The sequence below is a fragment of the Ambystoma mexicanum genome, chromosome 12 (genome assembly GCF_040938575.1).
Source record: "Ambystoma mexicanum isolate Mex_15411 chromosome 12, UKY_AmexF1_1, whole genome shotgun sequence".
Classification (NCBI taxonomy): domain Eukaryota; kingdom Metazoa; phylum Chordata; class Amphibia; order Caudata; family Ambystomatidae; genus Ambystoma; species Ambystoma mexicanum.
In genome coordinates this window covers 64,717,813-64,738,560 of record NC_090936.1, presented here as the reverse complement: position 1 = coordinate 64,738,560, position 20,748 = coordinate 64,717,813, and the positions used below count along the sequence as shown (strand labels likewise).

General features: G+C 42.4%; 1 protein-coding gene across 6 annotated transcripts in view; it reads left to right on the top strand.

Moving 5' to 3' along the window:
• The window catches only part of ATP2B1 (ATPase plasma membrane Ca2+ transporting 1), a 551,789-nt gene extending 531,323 nt beyond the window's left edge, over nt 1–20,466 (top strand). For 5 of the 6 annotated variants that reach the window (XM_069628007.1, XM_069628002.1, XM_069628005.1 and 2 more), the window contains one exon: nt 19,082–20,466. In XM_069628007.1, the coding sequence (XP_069484108.1) occupies nt 19,082–19,107 (26 nt within the window). In that variant the 3' untranslated portion in view covers nt 19,108–20,466. The remainder of the gene's footprint in view (nt 1–19,081) is intronic. The other variant, XM_069628006.1, reaches the window with a different exon arrangement.
• Nucleotides 20,467–20,748: the final 282 nt, after the last annotated feature.

Here is a 20,748-nt window from a genome sequence, read left to right as displayed (position 1 = left end):
GATCCTCCCCAGCGTCGACCAACACAAGTTTGCAAGCCACCATGCAGCTTCTACAACAGCTGGGATTTGCCATAAACTTTGAAAAATCCTCTCTGCGGCCATCGAGAACGTTGGTGTTCCTGGGGGCACAGTTCGAGACCCAGTTAGGGCTAGTGAAGCCTTCTCTCGACAGAACCTCAAAACTCAACCAGCTGGCGAGCCGATTACGACAAACCAACAGGCTCTCAGTGAGGGAATACGTTTCGGTCCTAGGGGCCATGGCATCCTGCATCCATCTAGTGGCAAACTGTCACCTATTCATGAGGCCAGTCCAGGAATTCCTCACGGACCGATGGACGCAGGCCCAAGGATCGTGGTCAGACAAGATAACCATCGACGACGACAAGCTGCTTCGGACCCTTCAGTGGTGGCAGAGTTTCCACAATCTGAACAACGGGGTACCCCTACAGGAACCGGAGTTTCAGCGAACCATAGTCACGGATGCGTCCCTAACCGGATGGGGAGCTCACATGGGTACTCTTCAAACGCAAGGTCGCTGGTCTCCAACGGAGTCACTCCTACACATAAACGTGTTAGAGCTCAGAGCGGTACGATGGGCCTTGAAGGCATTCCTACCACACATCAAGGGATCGCGAGTACGTATACTGACCGACAATACGACGGCCATGTTTTATTTGAGAAAACAAGGAGGGACGCGATCAAGAACTCTTTCCATAGAGGCCCAGAAAACATGGCATTGGGCATTAAAGCACGAGATTTCCATCGTGGCTCACCATCTCCTGGGAGTGAGGAATTTGCAAGCAGATTCCCTCAGCAGAAGCATGGCCCAGATACACGAATGGGAAATGGACACAGTTCAGCTGATGAAAGTGTTCGAAAAATGGGGTCACCCCCCTCTGGATGCTTTCGCAACTAAGGACAACAAGAAATGCGAGCAATTCGCAAGCAGATGGCCTCAGGAGGGTTCCATGGGGGAGGCATTCTCCTTCCCATGGACGGACATGTTCTTTTATGCTTTTCCTCCGTTCCCCCTCATATGGAGGACAGTACAGTGGATACGCAGATACAGTTGCCGGGTAATTCTAGTGGCACCGTACTGGCCGCGGCAACAGTGGTTCTCCGACCTGCTTCACCTGTCGCTGGAACATCCAATAGCGTTTCCGAGAGTCCCGAACCTACTATCCCGGGACAAGGGCACGGTGTGGCATCACGACCCGGACAGTCTCAACCTTGCAGCCTGGCTCCTGACTTTTCGGAGTTCGGTGCGTTAGACGTTTCGGAGGATTGTCAACAAATTCTGCAGGCGGCTCAAGCCCCTTCTACCAACAAAGCTTACACCTATAAGTGGCGGAGGTTCTGTGAATGGTGTCAAGGACAGCAAGGCCTACAACCGTTGACGGTAACGCCGGAACAAGTTCTACCTTACCTGCTTCTCTTGGCGGAGAGGGGTTTATCCTTCACATCGATAAAGGTGCACCTAGCGGCCATCTCGAGGTGCACGAGGAAGAGACAGTCGTCTCCTCTGTTCAGCAACAGACTTGTGAAACACTTCATGAGGGGTTTATTTCGAACTTTTCCCCCGGTAAAACGTTTCCCTCCAACTTGGAATCTCAACACAGTGTTGGCAGGCTTAATGAAACCGCCCTTTGAGCCTATGGCCACGTCAGACATGAAATTCATATCGTGGAAGTTGGCATTCTTAATTGCTATCACATCAGCTAGGAGAATCTTGGAACTGCAAGCGCTGGTCGTAGACCCGCCATACTTAAGATTCTTTAAGGACAAGGTGGTCCTGGCAACTAATCCTACTATTGTCCCAAAAGTTCCGACAGTGTATCACAAACACTCGTCCATTGTTCTACCTACTTTCTTCGCAACCCCATCATCGGCAGCAGAAAAAGCTCTTCATACCTTGGACGTTAAGGGGGCTCTGAAATTTTACCTACATCGTACACAGGAACTCAGGTCTACTCGACAACTGTTCATCGCATATGGTCCGTCGACGAGGGGAAAAGCGATCTCTAAACAAGGATTGGCTCGATGGGTCTCATCAACGATTGCGTTTTGCCACTCCAAGGCCGGAAGGCCGCTGCAAGGGCATCCCAGAGCCCATTCTACAAGATCAACGTCCTCCTCAGCAGCATTATGGGCAGGAATTCCGCTAACGGATATATGCCAGGCTGCGGCATGGTCAGTGCCCCACACGTTTACCCGCCACTACTGCCTTGCCAGGCAGCATGCGGACGAGGTGCAGATGGGAAGAGCTGTCCTGCGCCATCTGTTTCAGTAAGGTAAGCTCCACGCTGTGGAGAGTCTGTTTTCTACCTTTTGATGATAGTATACTTTATGTGGGAAAGGTTATATGAGTAAACTTATTCCTGCTGTACATATGTATTGTGTATTATGGTGAGGGTATATTACATTACATTCTCACCGAAGTTTCAGGTGTTACTGCTATACAATCTATTCTAAGCATGTGAATCCATGAAAGATCCAATGCTGGAGAAGGGAATAGTTTCTTACCTGTAACTCCATTTCTCCAGCATTGGTATCTTTCATGGATTCACATGCGCCCGCCAACCTCCCCGGAATGCAATGTATTTGCGTGATAAGTTTAACCCTTCCTACTTTGGAGGGGCCGAAATCTGAAGGGGAGCCGCGGTGGCGGGCCTCTTATACTGGGACGGCCTACGGAGCATGCGTAGGCGGGTCCTAAAAGGACGTAGATAGGACACAAAAGTGTCGGAAGTTTTCCTATAGGAAAAGGCTATATATGTGTACCGAGGGTCCCAGTCTGACAACAGGGAATATTCTAAGCATGTGAATCCATGAAAGATACCAATGCTGGAGAAATGGAGTTACAGGTAAGAAACTATTCCCTTCTGCTTTATCACCGCCTTCAAGGTCTTCCGACCCATGAAATGAGTGTCACTGTCTGCCTTTGCCTCCAACTGCTCTCGTCCTACTCCTGCGGATGACTCCCACCCTGACACATCCCTCTTTAACTTTCTCTCGACATTTAACAACAAGGCTGAACTCTTCAGAGTCTGCAAGGAACTGGCCAATCCAACTGCAGCATAATCCTCTACTGTACCCATCCAGGCCCTTTGCTCGGCCCTGGGTGCACACTTCATTGCCAAAACACAGTACATCCTGTCCTCTTTGCCCCTGCACCCACTCATGCACCAACATCTCTTGGGCCCCCCTCGGCCGCCCCCACCTCTCCCGTATTACACCTGAGGATGTCACTAGATTAGTTCGGTCTATAAAAGCCTCTTCCAACAGGTGGTCACCTGCCCTTCCAAAACAATCATTGACACTCGCTCCAGCCTTGGCAGACCTCTGTAACCTCTCCTTCACAACTGGTGTTTTCCCCACTTCTCTCAACCACTCTCTTGTACACAGTCTGCTCAAAAATCCTTCCGCCGACCCTTCTATTATGACAAACTACCGCCGATCTCTCACGCCCTTCCTGGGAAAACTCTGGAGAAGTTGGCCATCTCTCAGCTTACCTTCCACACTGAATCTGCTGGTTGCCTACATGACCATCAGTCTGGCTTTAGAGCATCCAGGGGCACAGACGCTGCTTTTCCGAACACCTGTGAGGACCTGCTCTCAAACCTTGACTCTAATTCTCCCACTGTCCTCATTCTTCTTGACCCCTCTTCTGCTTTCGATACAGTAAACCACAACATCCTGATTTCCTTTCAACGTGATAACCTGGGCATCACAGATAAGGCCCTGGCTTGGCTTGCCTCCTTTCTCTTATCGTCCTTCGCAGGTGGAACTTGGGCCTTTTCTCTCCACTATCACTCTCTCTACTTGTGGTGTCCCCCAGGGATCTAAGATATCCCCCTGGCTCTTCAATGTCTACATGGCCCACAGGATTTCTGCCTTTCCCTCCAACTTTCAGTGTTATGCAGATGACAAACAACTCTTTTAGGCTACTCTCCTCCTCTTCGTTCATTCATGACTGTCCGCATTTCAGTCTTGGTGTGTTGCAGAAGATCTCTGCCTTAATGGCAGCAAGACAGATGGTCCTCATTGGGACCCCTGCTCTCGCTTTCCCATTTTCACTCTCGCCGGCCTCCCTTGGCCCTGTGCCCTCACCCACTAGTGAGGCAAAAATTCTGGGGGTCATCTTCAACTCCACTCTTTCTCCTCTCACATCTCAAACATCTCTAAAACAATCCCACTACCAGCTGCACCTCCTCAGCGGTAATCTACCTTTTCTCACTTTCCCCCAGAGGCTTTTCGTCTTCAGAGCCTTGGTACTCTCCAGACTGGGCTACTGCAACGGCCTCTTTCTCAATCCAACTATCTCTACTCTTAGACCTTTACAACTCATTCAGAACAGAACCGCAAAACTTATCCTTGGCCTCAAGCCCAGGGACTGCTTCTCTCCGGCACTGAAATCCCGCCACTTGCTACCCGTGGCTGTAAGGATCAAGTTCAAGATCCTCTGCGTAGTCCACAAAGCTTTCTGGGGCCAGGGCCCGCACGATCTACAACTCTATATCCCTAAATACTCTGCTTGTCCTCTTGCAACTCTCTGCGGGTGAGCCGTTTTTCCAAACTGAGATTTAGGGGTAGATTGTTATCCTCTGCAGGTGCTTCCCTCGTTAACAATCTCCCTGCCCCTCTCCGTCTTGAACCTGATCTCCTTAAATTCACGAAACTCCTCAAGACTTCCTCCTCTTTTCCTCTCCCTTGATAACCTCCTCCCTATTCCTGCCTACTTCCCTCCTCCTCTTCTTCCCGAACTCTGCTCCACCGACTGGTCACCTGGTGCACCTCCAGAGCCCCACCGGTCCCAGGCTCCCACCAGTCCTTGCACTTGCCTCCTGGCCTCTGCACTCTGCTCACCACTACTGCACTTCTGGAATTTGTTCCGTGAGAAGGGTAACCTCCTTGCCCTTAACCCAGGGCCCTGCTGGACTGGGCACACTTGTTGCCATCCCTTTCGCCTCCTGTCTGCGTACTTACATTATCAGATTGCACTAGGCCTAGTTCTCAAGGCTTAGTACGGTAGGTTTTTGTTTCTGTATGTTTTTCTCCTTCTCGCCCCCTCCAACCCACATTCTCGCCTTCCTTTTTTTCACGCACTTGCACTAGTGGCAATGCCGTCAGGCCTAATATGCTAGTCATTCTTTGTTAGATAATTCGGAAACTCTAAGGCCTAAGAATGGCTCTGTATCCCCTTGTTCCCTTCCCTGCCATGAAGCACTTTGAAGCACTTCACTTGTGTATGCTGGCAATCACCTGTTGTGAAGTGCTCCGCTGCTCTTGAGCTAGGTTCAAAGTAAGTGTTTATTAAGGACCCTGTATAAGAAAGAGCAGATCATGTTACTTTTTTACCATGTTCTCCCTGTACTATTAAGTGCACTTTAAAAACGAAATTTCCACTATAGACTAATGTAAATATGTGCAACTGTGGACAATGTAATGCCACGTTTAGCAAGCTTTTGGATATTGTTATACAGTGAGCATCTATTCCAGAAGACCTCTCCTGCAGTTCTGTCGATGTGTGGGCATCTTGCTCCAGGATAGTTTCTTTGGGCAGTGACTATGCTGTGCTTACTAGAACTTACTCTGGGCTATTTCGTTACCACTTCAAGGCAGGGAGTCAAGATTCTGATCATTTAATGCAACTGCAACATCAGCACATGGATTGACCTTTGGTAAATGGATGTCGGAGCCGAGCAGTTGCATGAAGATCAGAATACTAAGCTACCTGAGCTGTGTTCAAAAGATAACTCTGATTTCACTTGGAAATGCAGAATTTACATTCCAGGAGCATTTCATACACTCGGGTAATGCTTTCAAATGTTGAAATGGCCAATCCCTCTGGTGGACAATCTTCATGATTGCTGCACTCCTCTCCAGAATTTCGCATTATATAAGGCCGCAACTTTCCGCACATTCGAGCAAAGATTCAGTGTGCACCAAGCCACTGGTTCTGCTTCTTAACTCGCCAGAATAATATGGCTTTTACTGACGATGCGTATTATCTTGCTGTTTAAGCAACTTTAAGAATGCCTTTCACTAAACAAATTCTTTTTAATTTTAAGTAGCTTACACATTTCTAACTGGGGACTTTTATTTTGCATAACGTAGTTCATGTTGGTCTGGAAATCCATACTTTCCAGTTGTATGCAAGTGCAAGGGTAAATACTTTGCATAAATTACAGCTATAAACTTGTCAACAATTATACTGCCGGAAATCAAATTGTCCAAACAATGAATTGTGAATATTAACTTCTCTCAAATAAAAACAGTTTCAAAATATCAGAATTCAACAAACCTGAAGCCCTGTCGAATGATCCATAGTTTTGTGAAAGAAATGCAGGTCACTTAATTGAAAAGTGATCAAATACAAGATGATATTCTAGTAGCAATAGTAAGTCCCAGAATATGCTAAAAAGACGATTAATACATTTATATTTTTCCTGCCTCGGAAGATTAAATTCTTAAGTCTAGCAGGGACTTGGCCATCTTGCTCTCTGGGATACTTCTGTCTCCTAGGCATTGTAAAAGTTAACAAAGGGATTTTCCAGACAAACGAAAATAAGTTTAGGTGTGGCCTATGCTACAAAATAAAGCAATCCTTATATGATAGCAATAACATAGCACATTTCAGACCAGTTTCAAATTTTCCGCTTCTTAATAAAGGAGTGTGTAAAATTCTTAACCAGCTTCTGTTTTTTCTAGATATCGGGAATATCCCAGATTTCATCTCAGCCGCGTGCTAAACATTTAAATGGAACAGTTGACCCTGAGCAAGGTTATTCAATTTTTGTACAAGCAACGGTCAACAATGGGTGTTTCCTGCTTCCTTTATGCTTTTACATGGCATCAGCCTTCGACGACTTGGACCTCGACATTTTGATCATACATCTTGGATGTTGGCAGGGGACCTGAGTGCTCCTTCTCCTGGTTTAAATCCTTCCTGCAAAAACAGTAATTTTGAGCCATACACAGTGAACCAGTCTCTCGATATAAACTAGTCTCCTGTGGTGCCCCTCAGTGTTGGCTTTCTAAAATTCTGTTTTAATATAATACTTTTTAATATATATCTTCTCCCTTCATGCGATAGCCTGAAAAGGAAAACATTCACTATCAAATTTATGCTGATAATACTCTGTCTCTTGGACGAACACGGAACACACCACCACAATTAGACAGTTGCTTGACACATTGCCTTCTATACAAAACTGGTTATACTCCAACTCTGTGTGAATGTGCTTACAATATAGTTGAAGACTGTAGGATCACCTTTGGCACAAATTAAATTATTCAATCAAGGTTAGACTTAAATCATATCTTCCCCCTCAAAGGTAAGGAACACAGGAGAAGTCCAGGACCTATGTCTCACTAGAGCTACACAGTGCACGCAGCAAATGTATGCAAAATATGAACAGCTGCTTCTTGAATAACATTTTATGATATTCGTTAACTTGTCAGCAAGGATTGATTAGTGTAAAGCTCTTTGATATAATTCCTGTATAGCTAAAAGAAAACTGCAGGTTCTAATGAATAATGCAGCATGTGTCTTAGTTTACACATGTGAAGCCAATCCGTAAACTCCACTGACTGCCTGTTATGCAAAAATGCTAATTTGAAACCCTGAGTAGTGTCCATGGAAAAGCTCTGTAATGCTTAGAAGATCGGGTCGCGCCCTATCAACAAGCTTGCCTACTGAAACGAGGAAGAAAATGCCCAAGGCATTTTCTGTAGCATAGATGAATGTCTTAAAAGGGCCGGGGCTGTGAGGAAGAGTGCCTCCAAAGCTAACAAACACAGTACTACCTTTCCATCCTCTGATCAACCAACCTGGGCCATTTTGAGACTTCGGTGACCAGGCACCTTGTTGGCATAAGGGGGGTCAACTCGGTGTATCCCACATTTGCCTAGGGTACCACCAGGCTATTGAAGTTATTTAAACACCTATGAAGCATTTGAATCTATGAAAATTGAAATTCTATTAAAACATGCATCTTAAACCAGGGATGAGTAAACATTTGCGCTTTGGGGATTTTCTTCCTTGTACGGCGCTACTATGAATTTCAAGCTTCATTTCCCAACCATTACAGCAATTTCTCTGTGACAAAATAATGAATATGATTTCCAGCCCCTAATGCTATGAAATATTGAAAAAGGTAAGATAGTTGGGAAACATAGCAACAGATGTGGAGGATTTCAGCAAAGTAATTGACCTTATCTGGTCTCTCGCTGCAAACCTTGATCCCTGTGTGACTTAACCTAAATACTAATGCCTACATGTTAAACAGGAAATGAAAAAACATAGTAATGGTCCCACTTCTTTGTTTCCACCACTGATTTAAGAGTGTGGACTGGTCAACGTTCAGATGTGACAGGTTATTGTGATATCAATAAACTGAAAATTGCTCTTTAAAATTGCCTCTTCTCAACAATCCCCAATGGAAGTGCTTAGTCAGTGGAGGCTATGGTCTTAATGTCTAAGGTGTCAAACTATGGAAATCCCTGGGTTTGAGAAAGAGCCCGCTTCTCAATTTTACTATCACACCTTCTCTAGGGGCACTTTTGTTCCCCCTCAAATTAAGCTTTTGACTTCATTTCTGATGTCTGTTTGCTCTGCCCCCTATATCAATTGGTAATTACCTTGGAGTGAATTGCATTTGCGGTTTCATGATGTGGAATGAATGTCTTGCATATGGTGTAGCTGGGCAGCTTGAACATGCTCCTAACCATTCTCTCTTTGGGTTGTAAAGAGCTGTACTGGATGTGGCAATGAGAATGAGTGACGTAGATTTTTTTAAAATGCATTTACTATTGTGTAAAGGCTTTGCTGCTTTTCATAGTCTCTGTAACTGGAAAATCAATGTTTTATCATGTAAGTGAATATATACAGACACAAAGGGACACGTAATTATGTTCCGGAATACACACTGTGTTCTGTTAATGTAGCAATAGAACCTGACCAAGTTTCTATCTTTTCCTGATTCCGGAAACCAAGGCCTAGCGGAAAATATCTTGAGCTGCAAAGCATTCCCAGACTTGCCACTAGCAGACCTCACCCACCCCAACATCATTTGTGCAAGTTTTCAGATCGAATCACGCTAATATAAAATTATTTTTGCTGCCATTTGTTCCACTTTGCAGCACTGTAAATACCAGATATTCCCATTTCCTGTTTAATGGTGTTCAGTTTATCTGCCCAGAAGAATGGAATGCTGAGTTAGACCTTTTGGGATTTTAAACTTTGAGCCGATCAAAGTAGAGCTCAGCATTGAACATTTGACCCACAAGCTATTTCACCAAGGAATTCCCATCCATATACAAAAGGATGGCAGCGGGATTGTTGGAGCGTCGCAGCCAACACTAAATTGTCAGTAATAGTTTTAGGCATTTCCACTCGTTCAGCAATCCTAGAAAAGTTCAGTATGGTAGCTCACAGTACCATGGAAACTGTAGGATGTAGACTGCTCAGATCGTTGGATTGGTCAGCCATCTGTCGGGTGCTAATAAAAAAAACAAAAAAGACAGCAGTCACCTGTAACTTCTGTCGTAGTGGAAGTTGTGCTCCTAGCAGCCTGGGCTTTTTATGGACACCAGTTAAACTAATCTGTTAAGGATGCCTACCTTGCAGAAGTGCTTCAAACAGAGGCAAACCATGGAACAGCAAGACAAATTGGATGGATTTCAGTTAGAAATTAAAACAAACCTAGATAACATTTTGGTGGGGTGGGCTGAGCGAGGGTAGTGGGGGGCGGGAATCCATGCTCCAGAAAAGACAAATGCTAACACCAGTGTAATCAAATCGATGAACTGATTGAAACCAGTAGGGTCTTCTGTGGTAAAACAAAAAATCATATTGCTTCCATTTTCATTCATGTTGACCTTTCCTAGGATGCTCAAGAATAATGTCCAAAACATGTAAACTGTTATGCCACTTGATGATTTACATTTTTATAATCTTGGCCTATCGGTGAGAGAATGGTCTGGAATTCAGTTCCTGATTTGTTTTCCACAGTGCATTCCTACACAGCCCTTTCTTCTGATTTATCCTACATATGTAAGAGCACGTGGACATATCACAGCATAAACTGTGAATTAATACATGGAAAGGGAATCCTTACATTAGAGGATTTAGGAAAGCTACTTTGACCCCTGTGTGTGCTTCAACCATGTTACTTCTCAGTGATATTTATATATCTCATGATATCTGTGTTGCATTCGGCAGCGTATGGTTTAGGATAGTGCTCGTGCCTTCCTAAAAAGTCATGGGCCGTTTTTAAACTCATCCTTGCGCCCGCTCCTAATACAGAAACAAGATTTTTTTTTTCTTCTATTTAAACAATTCTTACCTGTTTTAATCTAGATCAAATATACATCCGTGTTTGTATACTTTATGACTACTGTAACCAAGCTTTGCAAATTGTTGTAAAGGCTGCGCCCCGATACCCTTGGGTACGCTCACGCATTATAAATAATAAAACAAAACAAACATACAAACAAGTGAGTGGATCTGCTCATGTATTGTCTGTTTAATTATTAACATTCTAGGAAAATCGGCCACTGCGCGAGTTTTGTGTTTCTTCAAGGCTGGGGACATGACTGACCCAAGTCTCCTGACATTAATTGTTTTTTTACACTCCTCAAGGCTTGTTCCTGAGATTCTCTTGCACTTTTTCATGACTTTAAGGTCTCCTCTTTCTCTAAACTTTCCAAAAGTGGTTATACACATCTTCATTCACTGAATAACATTGTCTGAGAAAAAGGTAATGCTCATGTCAAGGCTTCAGGATGGAGTGATGGAGCACACATTTGTGAAGTTGAAGAGTTTTATGGCATCTGTGTTCAAACAGACCTCATCACTAAGCAGTGCAAGAGAACGGTAGTGAAACATTGTTGAAATGTTGGCCCTTATGAGACTCGAACTAGTGGAGAACAGTGCAGCAAATCAGCCTCGTTGTATGAAAGATTGCCCCATAATGCAGACAAAAGAACTTGATGACACATTTAAATATGGTGAAAACTGGGACATACTATTATCTCAATTGTATATTTTTTTAAATGTTATAAAATGTAACTGGTTTCATTACGAAAGAGTGTCGGATGCATCATCGAGACCAGTATCCAAACCATCCAAAGGTCTGTGGGGCATGTTAATTTTTATTTTGGTTTGAATCAAGATTCCATTATCGCGTGGATTGGCCGTCACCCCTCCTCCACAACCACACACATCTGCATTGACACACTTCCAGCCAACCATTTAGTGGCAGGACATGTACTACTTCAAAGAAGAGGCTTTCTTTTTTTCTTTGAAAAGCAAATGTAAAGGAAAAATGTCAGTTGATTCACAGGATGCATTTAAAATAGGCTCTGGGAAACACAAAACATGTCAGACATATTTGAACATATCTTATTAAAAAATAAAACATCTCAACCATGTTAATTTCATGAATATATATTAAAACAGAAGACCGTGTGGGATTTCGGAGTACTCTTTTCTCAGTGAGATATTGATTGCAAGGGAAGTGCCAATCCATTGTGTCCTTTGAATTATTCTCACCATTGGGTTGTGAGGATAGTTTTGGCTGTGTTCTACCACGTTTTAGACCTTGTCCTCCACACATTCTCCCGTTCCACCTCTTTCAGTACTCTCAATTTCCTAATTGAGGAGGCTGCAAAACTACTTTGGGAAGGTGCCACAGAATGGATTGTGTTACAGGAGTGTGCTAAGGGCTTGTATTGCACTTATTTCCTTGTGCGCACAAATTGAGGTGTGCATAAACAACGCCCCTTTTCATATATATATATATATATATGTATATATATATATATGTGTGTGTGTTTTACCAGAGCAGAGATCTGTGATTTTTTTTCGTAGAGGCGAGCACTTCTACTTTTTCTTTGAATCTGGCTCACATTAACACTGATGGTCTTCCCAAATGCCCAGGCATTGGTGAATTCACAATATCAGATATGTAAAATGTGGCGTGTTTCTGTATTCAACTGGATGATGAAAGATAAGTATTGAAGAAGGCCTTCTCCTAATCTTACAAAGATGTGCACCCTTCACTGTACTGGTTTCCCTCAACCACAGTAAGTTAAGGCGTCCCAATCACACATGATAGAATCTATTTTTGAGTTTCAGTATTCTGTTTTGGAAGGCCTTCCTTCTCCAACAGTTTGGGTGCGGGGTGGACATCTGTTAGCATGTTTTTCAACAAAACAGCAGGCTTCAATATTCCTGTGCCTTTTGGGTTTAGTGGCATGATCCACCCTTCTTGTGTTATGGTCAAAGCTCAGATTTATAGGGGTAACAGTTCTGAGAAGATAACAAAGATCTGAGATCCTGATTTGCTTGCCTTCATCCCGAGTAAAGTTTGACCAATCCTGCTCAATAGTCTCCTCTTTGATTCTTCTTTGACATGCTGATTTGGTTGTGTATTTCAGTTTGTTCCATGCCTCCTCACCAGTGCCCTTGTCCCTCTTGCTTGTGATGGTTGCAGTGTAACAGGATAACCTGATCCTCTTTGACCAGCTAGAACGTGGAATTCACAACTTGTTGACCTTTTGTTCTGCGCTCCTTGGAAGCTGCCTCTGAATATGGATGATATGATCTGTCGTAAGCAGGAGGAGAGATCCTCCAGTCAGTCTCCCGCTCCTCAACTAACTTGCATCTGTTGGGGAGCAGAGATACCAAACGTGCTCTAGATGTGTTGTCGGCACGTAGGCCTTCAGCAAAGCTCATTTATACTTTTAGTTGGAAGAGTATTTTCAAACTGATGTTGAAGGGTTATTGATTGGTTCTGCCCCATATCCTGCATTTTAGTTTCAAGATATTTGGTCAGGCCTGGCTTCATGATTGTCACAGTTCAGGGCTATTTGTCCTGGTGTACAGAGTTTCAAAACGGCACATCAACTGGATTGTTAGTCCAACTGCAGTGCTGTTTTTAATGGGTTTGATTTTCATCAATTTGTTTGTAGTTCATTCATTAGACCTGAACTTGGTTCAGACGTTTCCTAGCTTCTTCATCTCATAACTGCCATCTGTTCACTTCACGTCAGGGAGGAGTTGCTACTTCGCCTGGTCTTGGTGCCCTTCTTTTCTCCAAGAAGAGTTGGCTTTGTGACTTAACCCTTTTCTGAATTGGAATATGCAGATGTCACTGGGTAAATTGGGGCTCATTCAGCTAGGACAAGGCAAGCTATTTACACCTTAAAGATGCAGCCAATTCGGCCTCACTTCACTCTTTTACCAAACATTACTGTCTACGCGCCTTGGCTGGGGAGGATACCTGCTTTAGCCAGATACTTTTGTACCGTTTCTCTTGTTAGGACCTCAGTTTACTGTAAGCTTCTTTGCCTTTTTTTGTTGTGATCTGCTTTAGAAGTCAGACATAATAATTTGTGGAGCTATATAGTATTCCTACTAGATTTCTCCTCTTCCTGTGCACCAGTGGCATGTCCAGGCTCTCTTGACTGGGGTGGCCCAAGTGGGGCATAGATTTATGCATGGGCGGCATGAAGTACGAGCGAACACACACATAATGATCATAGTTTAAGCTAATCGGGTGACGTATCACTGGATCAGATTCCAGGGGTAGCACGTGCCACGCCAGGCTTCTCCCTGGACATGCCACTGCTGTGCACTCTAATAACCAGCATTACTGCTACTCCATTTGTAATGGCATATGATCCATCAACCTCTATTTAAAGACTGAAAGGTAATTGGCTGTGCTGCAACTTTGAAACCTGCAAACCTAGGCAGAGACCTCCACTTTACTCGACTGCTATTGACCTGGACATGTGTTGGGGAATGTGGGTGAAAGGTATCCATAGAATAATAAATCAGTTTACTGTGTAACGTTCTTATGGACAGAATCTTTCCCCCACAGATTCCTCAGCGAACTACCATTTACCCCTCAAAGTAAATTTGAGGCTGCGATTCCTTGCATTTTATGTGTACAGAATCATGGTAATTCCACAAAATTACCATGATTAATTGGACCGGCAAAACACTTGACACAAGTTTGGTTTAAAATCTGGTTTATTATCATCAGGATGAGTTTGGATTAAATGGCAAAAGGTATCATGATGGGCGACAGTATTAAGAGTCTAGGTTTGGTTCTGTTGCTACTAGTGATAATGGTCTCCATCTAGATCCTCGATACTGTTGAATAGTTGGAACACCTGGCATGCTGCTTTGCCCTAATCAGTCTGGGAACGTAGCACCCGGCTCACTATTTATAATCCTTTCAGGAAGAGTTGTCTGGCTCACCACTTCCAGCTCTTAGGAATATGGTGCCCAGCTCACTCTTCGGGTTATAGTGTCCAGCTCAGGCCTTTCAGGGGTTTCAGACTTGGCCAATGCCATAGCGGTCTTATGACCAAATACTTTTTGATTCTTACCAACTTTTTAAGGACCCTCTTCTTCAGCTATGTTAGTTTGAATAGTCCAACCCAGTGTTGGCTTTCCTAGGGTCTGGCTGCTGTGTGCGCTGTCCTGAACGCTCCTTGCTTACTGCCTCCCACCTGTCCCGGTCTTACTCTAGTCTTGTGTAGGCCTCTATGCTTAGGAACTTACATCTTGCAGCCCTTTATTGGACACTTTGCAATTTCCTGATGTGCAGCAGCGTCTGGATAGGTGCTATAACTTTATGTATCAATTTCCCAATTTTAGTGGATAAGCTGCCTCCCGCGTCTCCTTAAGCACTGGTAGCCATATTTAGTCTAGCTGTCTCAACATCTGCCTTCCTCAGATGGCTCCTTTTTCCTATGGCTTCTTGTCGACCTACAGCAGTCTGCTGGTGCATTCTACACCGTTTTTTCTCCTTTCCGCTTGGTGACCGTCTCCCTTATTTCTTTAAATTTTCCTGGAATGAGGGGGGTCCGAGGGGAAGGGCAGAGGGGGGTCCATCAGGTCAACATTTCTCAGTGAGGGTTCTTCCTGTAATACAGAACTATGTCACTCCAGCTTTAGCCAAATGGCTTACTCTGTTTACTTCTGATTTCTAGGTTTTTGTGTCCGAGAGTCCTCTTTAGCATAAATCCAATTTACCCTGCCTGAAGGGCTACTCCTAAATTGGGCTTTTGTCCTGGGGTCTTGATGCTCTAACCTTCGAGATCTTCCTTGTTGGGGGAGTGGGGGTTAGGGGGAAGAATCCACTGATTGCATAAACAGCTGGGACATAGGTCTTTGGAGTTCAGCAATTATACTTCCCCATAGTCGAAACTGGGGCAAGGACACAAGGCTTGGAATGAGGGCATGGATTTGGAGGTGGGCTCTGCACCTACTTCAATTTACCTGAGCCAGGTAGCTCAAGGCTCTTGGAGCAAGGCACTACTAGACTAATTTTCCTGGCAGTCCCCTCCATACCTTAGGATGGGGCAGGAGTCTGAGCTTGTCACAGGTAAATTGGTTGAAACCGAGGCTAGAGGGCAAGGACTGTTCCACATCTGTGTCAGGGACATTCCTTCTGCCGCCACTTGTGCCAGTGTCACCTTGACATACTCAGGCTGGAGTTGCTCGCCCCTGAAAGATTCTGGTTTCACTGTGTGCTCAAAGCTAGTTCATGAGATGTAAGAATCTGGGGTTGGTTCAGTAAGTCGTATATACTAATATACTGGTTTGTTCCTTTACAAACATATATGAAGTAGAATTTAAAAAGTCTAGGGTGAGCTTTTGCTCAAATGCCATGGGAATTTATTTGATAACATTTTTACCCATTGCAGTCATATGTTGCATTTGAGTGTGAGCTAAGTATAATAAGAGAATCCTTTGCTACTAGAAGCTAGTATGGGAGCTGAAGAAATAAGCGACTGACATTATTTAATTTTCTTCACACACTGGCCTCAGTCCCCCTTTATCTGGTTTTGTTCACCTCGACTAAACCAACACTCGAGGACTGTACTCTGTCAAATGAAGCATATGCCCAGTCCTCGTGTTCTCATTTCTCTCTAGCTGCTTCTTGTTGCTGTTACCTCCTAATTCTTCATGGCTGAATCTATGTAAATGCTCCCATTTTTATTTTTATTTACTGCATAAACCAACATCAACTTATTAATTATGGGCCCCTTGCCGGACTTGCTGTGCTTTGTTGTTGTGTCTCAACACTGGCACAAGACCAGGGAATACCTCTATTACAGCAACATTCATCAATGAATAGGGGATTAAGGAAATAGTGGACCACAAGCACCAATGTGTTTCAATGAATTTGGATCACACATGCTTTAATTGATAGTTTTTCCACTCTGCTAGTTCATGCATATTCTGAAATAGTTTACAGAATATAGAAGGTTATAAGTTGTAAATGTATTTGATATGTTACTGAATCAAAAATATAAATTGCAGGCCGTTTCACGTGTGAAAGGTGTCCACGTTGTTTATGATGTAATGCCATTCACCGGTTTTCCAAAGAGCGTTAAATGGATCAGCCATAATGAATTCCCCAAGAAATGGTTGGGGAGTTGTGTCAAAACAGAAGACGCATATGTGAAAAACTACGCATCTGTTATTGGCTATTTTTGTACACTTTTTCCAATGTTTGTACAGAAATATAGTGTAGAATCCACTGTTGGCTCGAACCCTGTGACATTGCAATGATTTATGCAAGAACATCTCTGTGCCTAGTTGCACTCGTGCCGGGTCCAGTCATGGACATCCGCGCTACAAATTCATGAATCAAATCTATTATACAAAAATCCCAGCCAGGAGAGTAAAATGTAGTTCTTAGAGGTGTAAGGGAGAAGCCTGAACTAGGCTAAAGTCTGCAACTCAGACGTTCACTAATATACACTAATCCATACAGTACCACAACAGTGCTGGAAGGAGATAGGAAGAAACTTTATATGTTTTTATTTCATTTATAATAGTGCTAGACAAGGGGCTCGTAGGAATAATGGCACTTGACGACAAAAAACTGCTATTCGGCCATTGACAAAATAAGGGGTTCAAAATCTAAGCATATAATCGGTCAGTAATGCAAAATAAAAATAACTGTCATTTTACAAATGCATAGAAAGACAATTCAAGCGTTCAGACAAAGTCTATTAGTCCTCCTCAATAAACTACCAGCCTCAAAGATGAGGCTCCCTTTGGCCATGATTAACACAAACTCAGAAAGCAGCGCATATTACTAGACCCACATCCCACAAGGATACAATCCCTCGTACAAGAGTTGCATAATGTGTCTGGATGGACTTGCACAATCCGAATGACACAAGACCTAGTAAGATCGTTTTTTTGTCCTCCCCATGTCTCCCTGCCTTGTCTCGACACGCCTAGAAACACTTGTGTACAGGCACGTTATAAATGACTCGTATCATTGAACTGTACGTGCCAGTCAGAAAATCGCCCGCCCATTAGAAACACTACGGAGCATCTGATGGAGTGTGCCACTCCTACACCTGGGAAAATGGCAACCAAAGATCATGCTGGGGCAAGAAACATTTCTTCTTGGAAAACATCTTTCATAAAAAGGTCATACTGTGTATTTTCCTTTTGTCTTTTTGTGTAATATGGGTTCCACCTTCCATACTCTTAATTTACCTCAAAAGATGTTGTTCAGGACAGATGTTTATGTTCCTGTATATCATAGTTAATAGCCTATCAAAATAAATGTGCCAGAAACTAAAATACAATGATTCTTTTTTTGTACAGTATGCCGAAGTGGTGCTGCCACTAGATGGCAAGTTGCTTCCAATGGAGATGTCGAAGTGGCTCAACTTTTCCATGGTGCAATTAATTGTATCATTGTTAATCCAATGGTTCAGGGTGCTGAAAATTAGATAATGGGTAATGTGCCACCTGCGAAAGACTGCTTTGAAATATGCTGTGATACTCAACATATGCAGTGTTCAGCTCTGTGTCCGGTCATGAGTTTCCACATTGGCGTGTGGGCACCCATATTCACTCCAGAAAATGACCTTGTCACTTAAAACATGAACTGGTTTTGAGCGCATTTCACTCTCCTAGTACCAGCAAATTCCAGTGGCAATTTGCACATTACTATTACAGTTTCGTATTGCCCATGATTGGACACACACTTGTACCGATCAGTCACAGAACACCTCCACCCTCCTGTACAACTTTACAGAAGCAAAGTAGTGGACGTTCCTCAGAGAAGGTTTCTAGGTCCACACCTTTTTGCTTATTCCCTCATTCTAGGTAGAACATTCTTTATATAAAAGACTGCTAAAGATTGGGGGAATTTATTTCATTGTGAATGTGTATTTGGAAATGTCAGTATTTGTGAGCAAAACGTTTCTTGATTGTTACTTAACTGTTCTTTGTTTTGGTGTTATAAAAACTTTTCAAAATTCTTCAACTATTGTTTATAATCTTGTGGATATCCTCATTCAACATAAAAATGGCGAATAATGTCCATTTTAGTAGCCATACAAAATATTGCTGAGTATGATTTGTTGCTCTAGTTTGCTGTTCACTTTGTCTATTATGTGATATCACAACTTGTAGGACAGGTCATATACAGTGAGATTCATCTGTTGTATAGAACGATCGTATGTACTTTAGGCATACTCGAATATTTACAGCTATTAAGGTATTTAACTTTTTTTTTGCATGAAATGTTTTGGCAAATGTCGTTTCAACCATTCAGCTTGTTGTATGCTTGGCTTTTTCATAGTCTGCGACATCCAAACTCCTAGCATGATCAGTTTTTCTCTGTGCTTGATGTTGCTGCTTTCTTTGAAAGTAACATTTTTATTTGCGTGTATATTTTAATTCCATGTTACCTATCATACTCTTGCATAGATTTATTTTGCACTCCTATGCTTTGTGGCCAACATGAAAATGTAAGCACTAACAAAACGATTTAGCTCTTTCATGTTATACACCACACCAGTGTTTTTATTCCAAGATGTCTGTGTGTTACTAAAAATGCTTTTATTCATTTTTTTTACAGTTTATTGCAAGTATCACCACATTGCACACACATTAGTCACCCATGTATTTGCGGTTTATTAATTCAGTAATTGTTGATCCTTAATTTTTGAAAATATGGTCTTAGGTTCTTCTTAACATTGATTTATTTTTTCTGTTTTTTTCTTTGCATTATTTACTTCTCAGATCCGAGTGGTGAATGCATTTCGTAGTTCCTTATATGAAGGATTAGAGAAACCAGAGTCTCGAAGTTCAATCCACAACTTTATGACGCATCCAGATTTTAAATTAGAAGATTCTGAACCTCATATTCCCCTTATTGATGATACTGATGCAGAAGATGACGCACCAACAAAACGCCACTCCACGCCTCCACCCTCTCCTAACAAAAATAACAATGCAGTTGACAGTGGAATCCATCTTATTATAGAAACGAACAAGTCTGCTACCTCTTCATCACCAGGAAGCCCGCTGCATAGTTTGGAGACATCGCTCTGATTGTAAGCCGAATGTTAACACGCTCACTGATTTGTAAAGAAACAAATTGAAACTTGGTCCTTTCACATATTGTGATGGACAAGATAAAATTCTTGTCTTGGACTTCAACAGAAGACACACTTGTATGAATGTAGATTTATTTTTTTAAAAAACAAAAAGCTTTCTGCCAGACTGAGGGTGCTTTTTTGGGGGTGGGAACAGGGGATTGGTAGGGAGAAGAACAGATAAACAGTAACAATAACTTCCGCATACGTGACTTTCATTACATTGGTTCTAGTCATGAATAGTGTCTTAGCAGAGCTTTAGTTTATTCTGATCCTCCTTTTTTGGGCCCCAGCGTCATTGAATTGATACTTTCATTTCTGCTGTTGGCTGTAATAATTTGGATTATTTATGTTCTAAATGATACAGATCTGTTTACAAGGTTTGTATATATTTTTTGTTCCTGTTCATAGATGGGAAAGCTTCCTTATACATGATGCAGAGGGGAAAAAATAGTCCTTCAAATACTGCTGTATTTTCAGAAAAAGGGTGTTTCTATTGAAACTGTACTAAATTTTTCCTGCAATTTACCTTATTTAATATTGTAGATACATTGATAAAACTAATAGCCAAATAGATAACACTAATTAAGTCATGGCCTCTGTCCTTTTAAGTTTATTAAACTACATTTACTAAATGGTTTTGAAATAACCTATTTTTTTTTTATTTGGAAAAAAGTACAGCATAACTTTTTTTCAAAGCTGAGAAGAAGTTTGTTTAATGCGGGACATCAATGTGTGATACAACTTGCTTGAAATACTTTTGTTATCTTAAGCAAAAAACGGATTAAATCAATTCATAAGAACTTAGTCCTTGTTTGTCTGAACATGTTAGCTTTAGCACTGTCTTGGTGAACTGTGAGTGGAACTGTGTTGATTTTCTAATAAATCTGTAGATAACCTTCAGACAGCATGAGGGCTGTTGGCATTTTGAAGATAAGGTTACTACTAGGAAGTAATACGGTAATACATGTTTTTCTTTTGTTTTTGAAACTTGTTTGTAAACATGAATAAACATGCCCTTTTATTAAATATGAAGCGTTTTTTATCAAATAGTCTAACTGAAAATACTGAATTCGTTAGGTTGCTGCACATGCTTTTTAAAAGCTAAAATAACTACATGCAGTACAAAATGGAACTTGACCTGTAAGAAATATAGTACATGTTTTTGAGATACACATTACACTGCGACTCATAATGCTGATATTATACTGGCTAGTTCTTACCAGACTGAAACGAATATTTTTGACAGTGAGAAATATCATAGGTCTCTTTGAAAGGCACTTGTTTTTATGCAGTATGGTTTTCTTGATA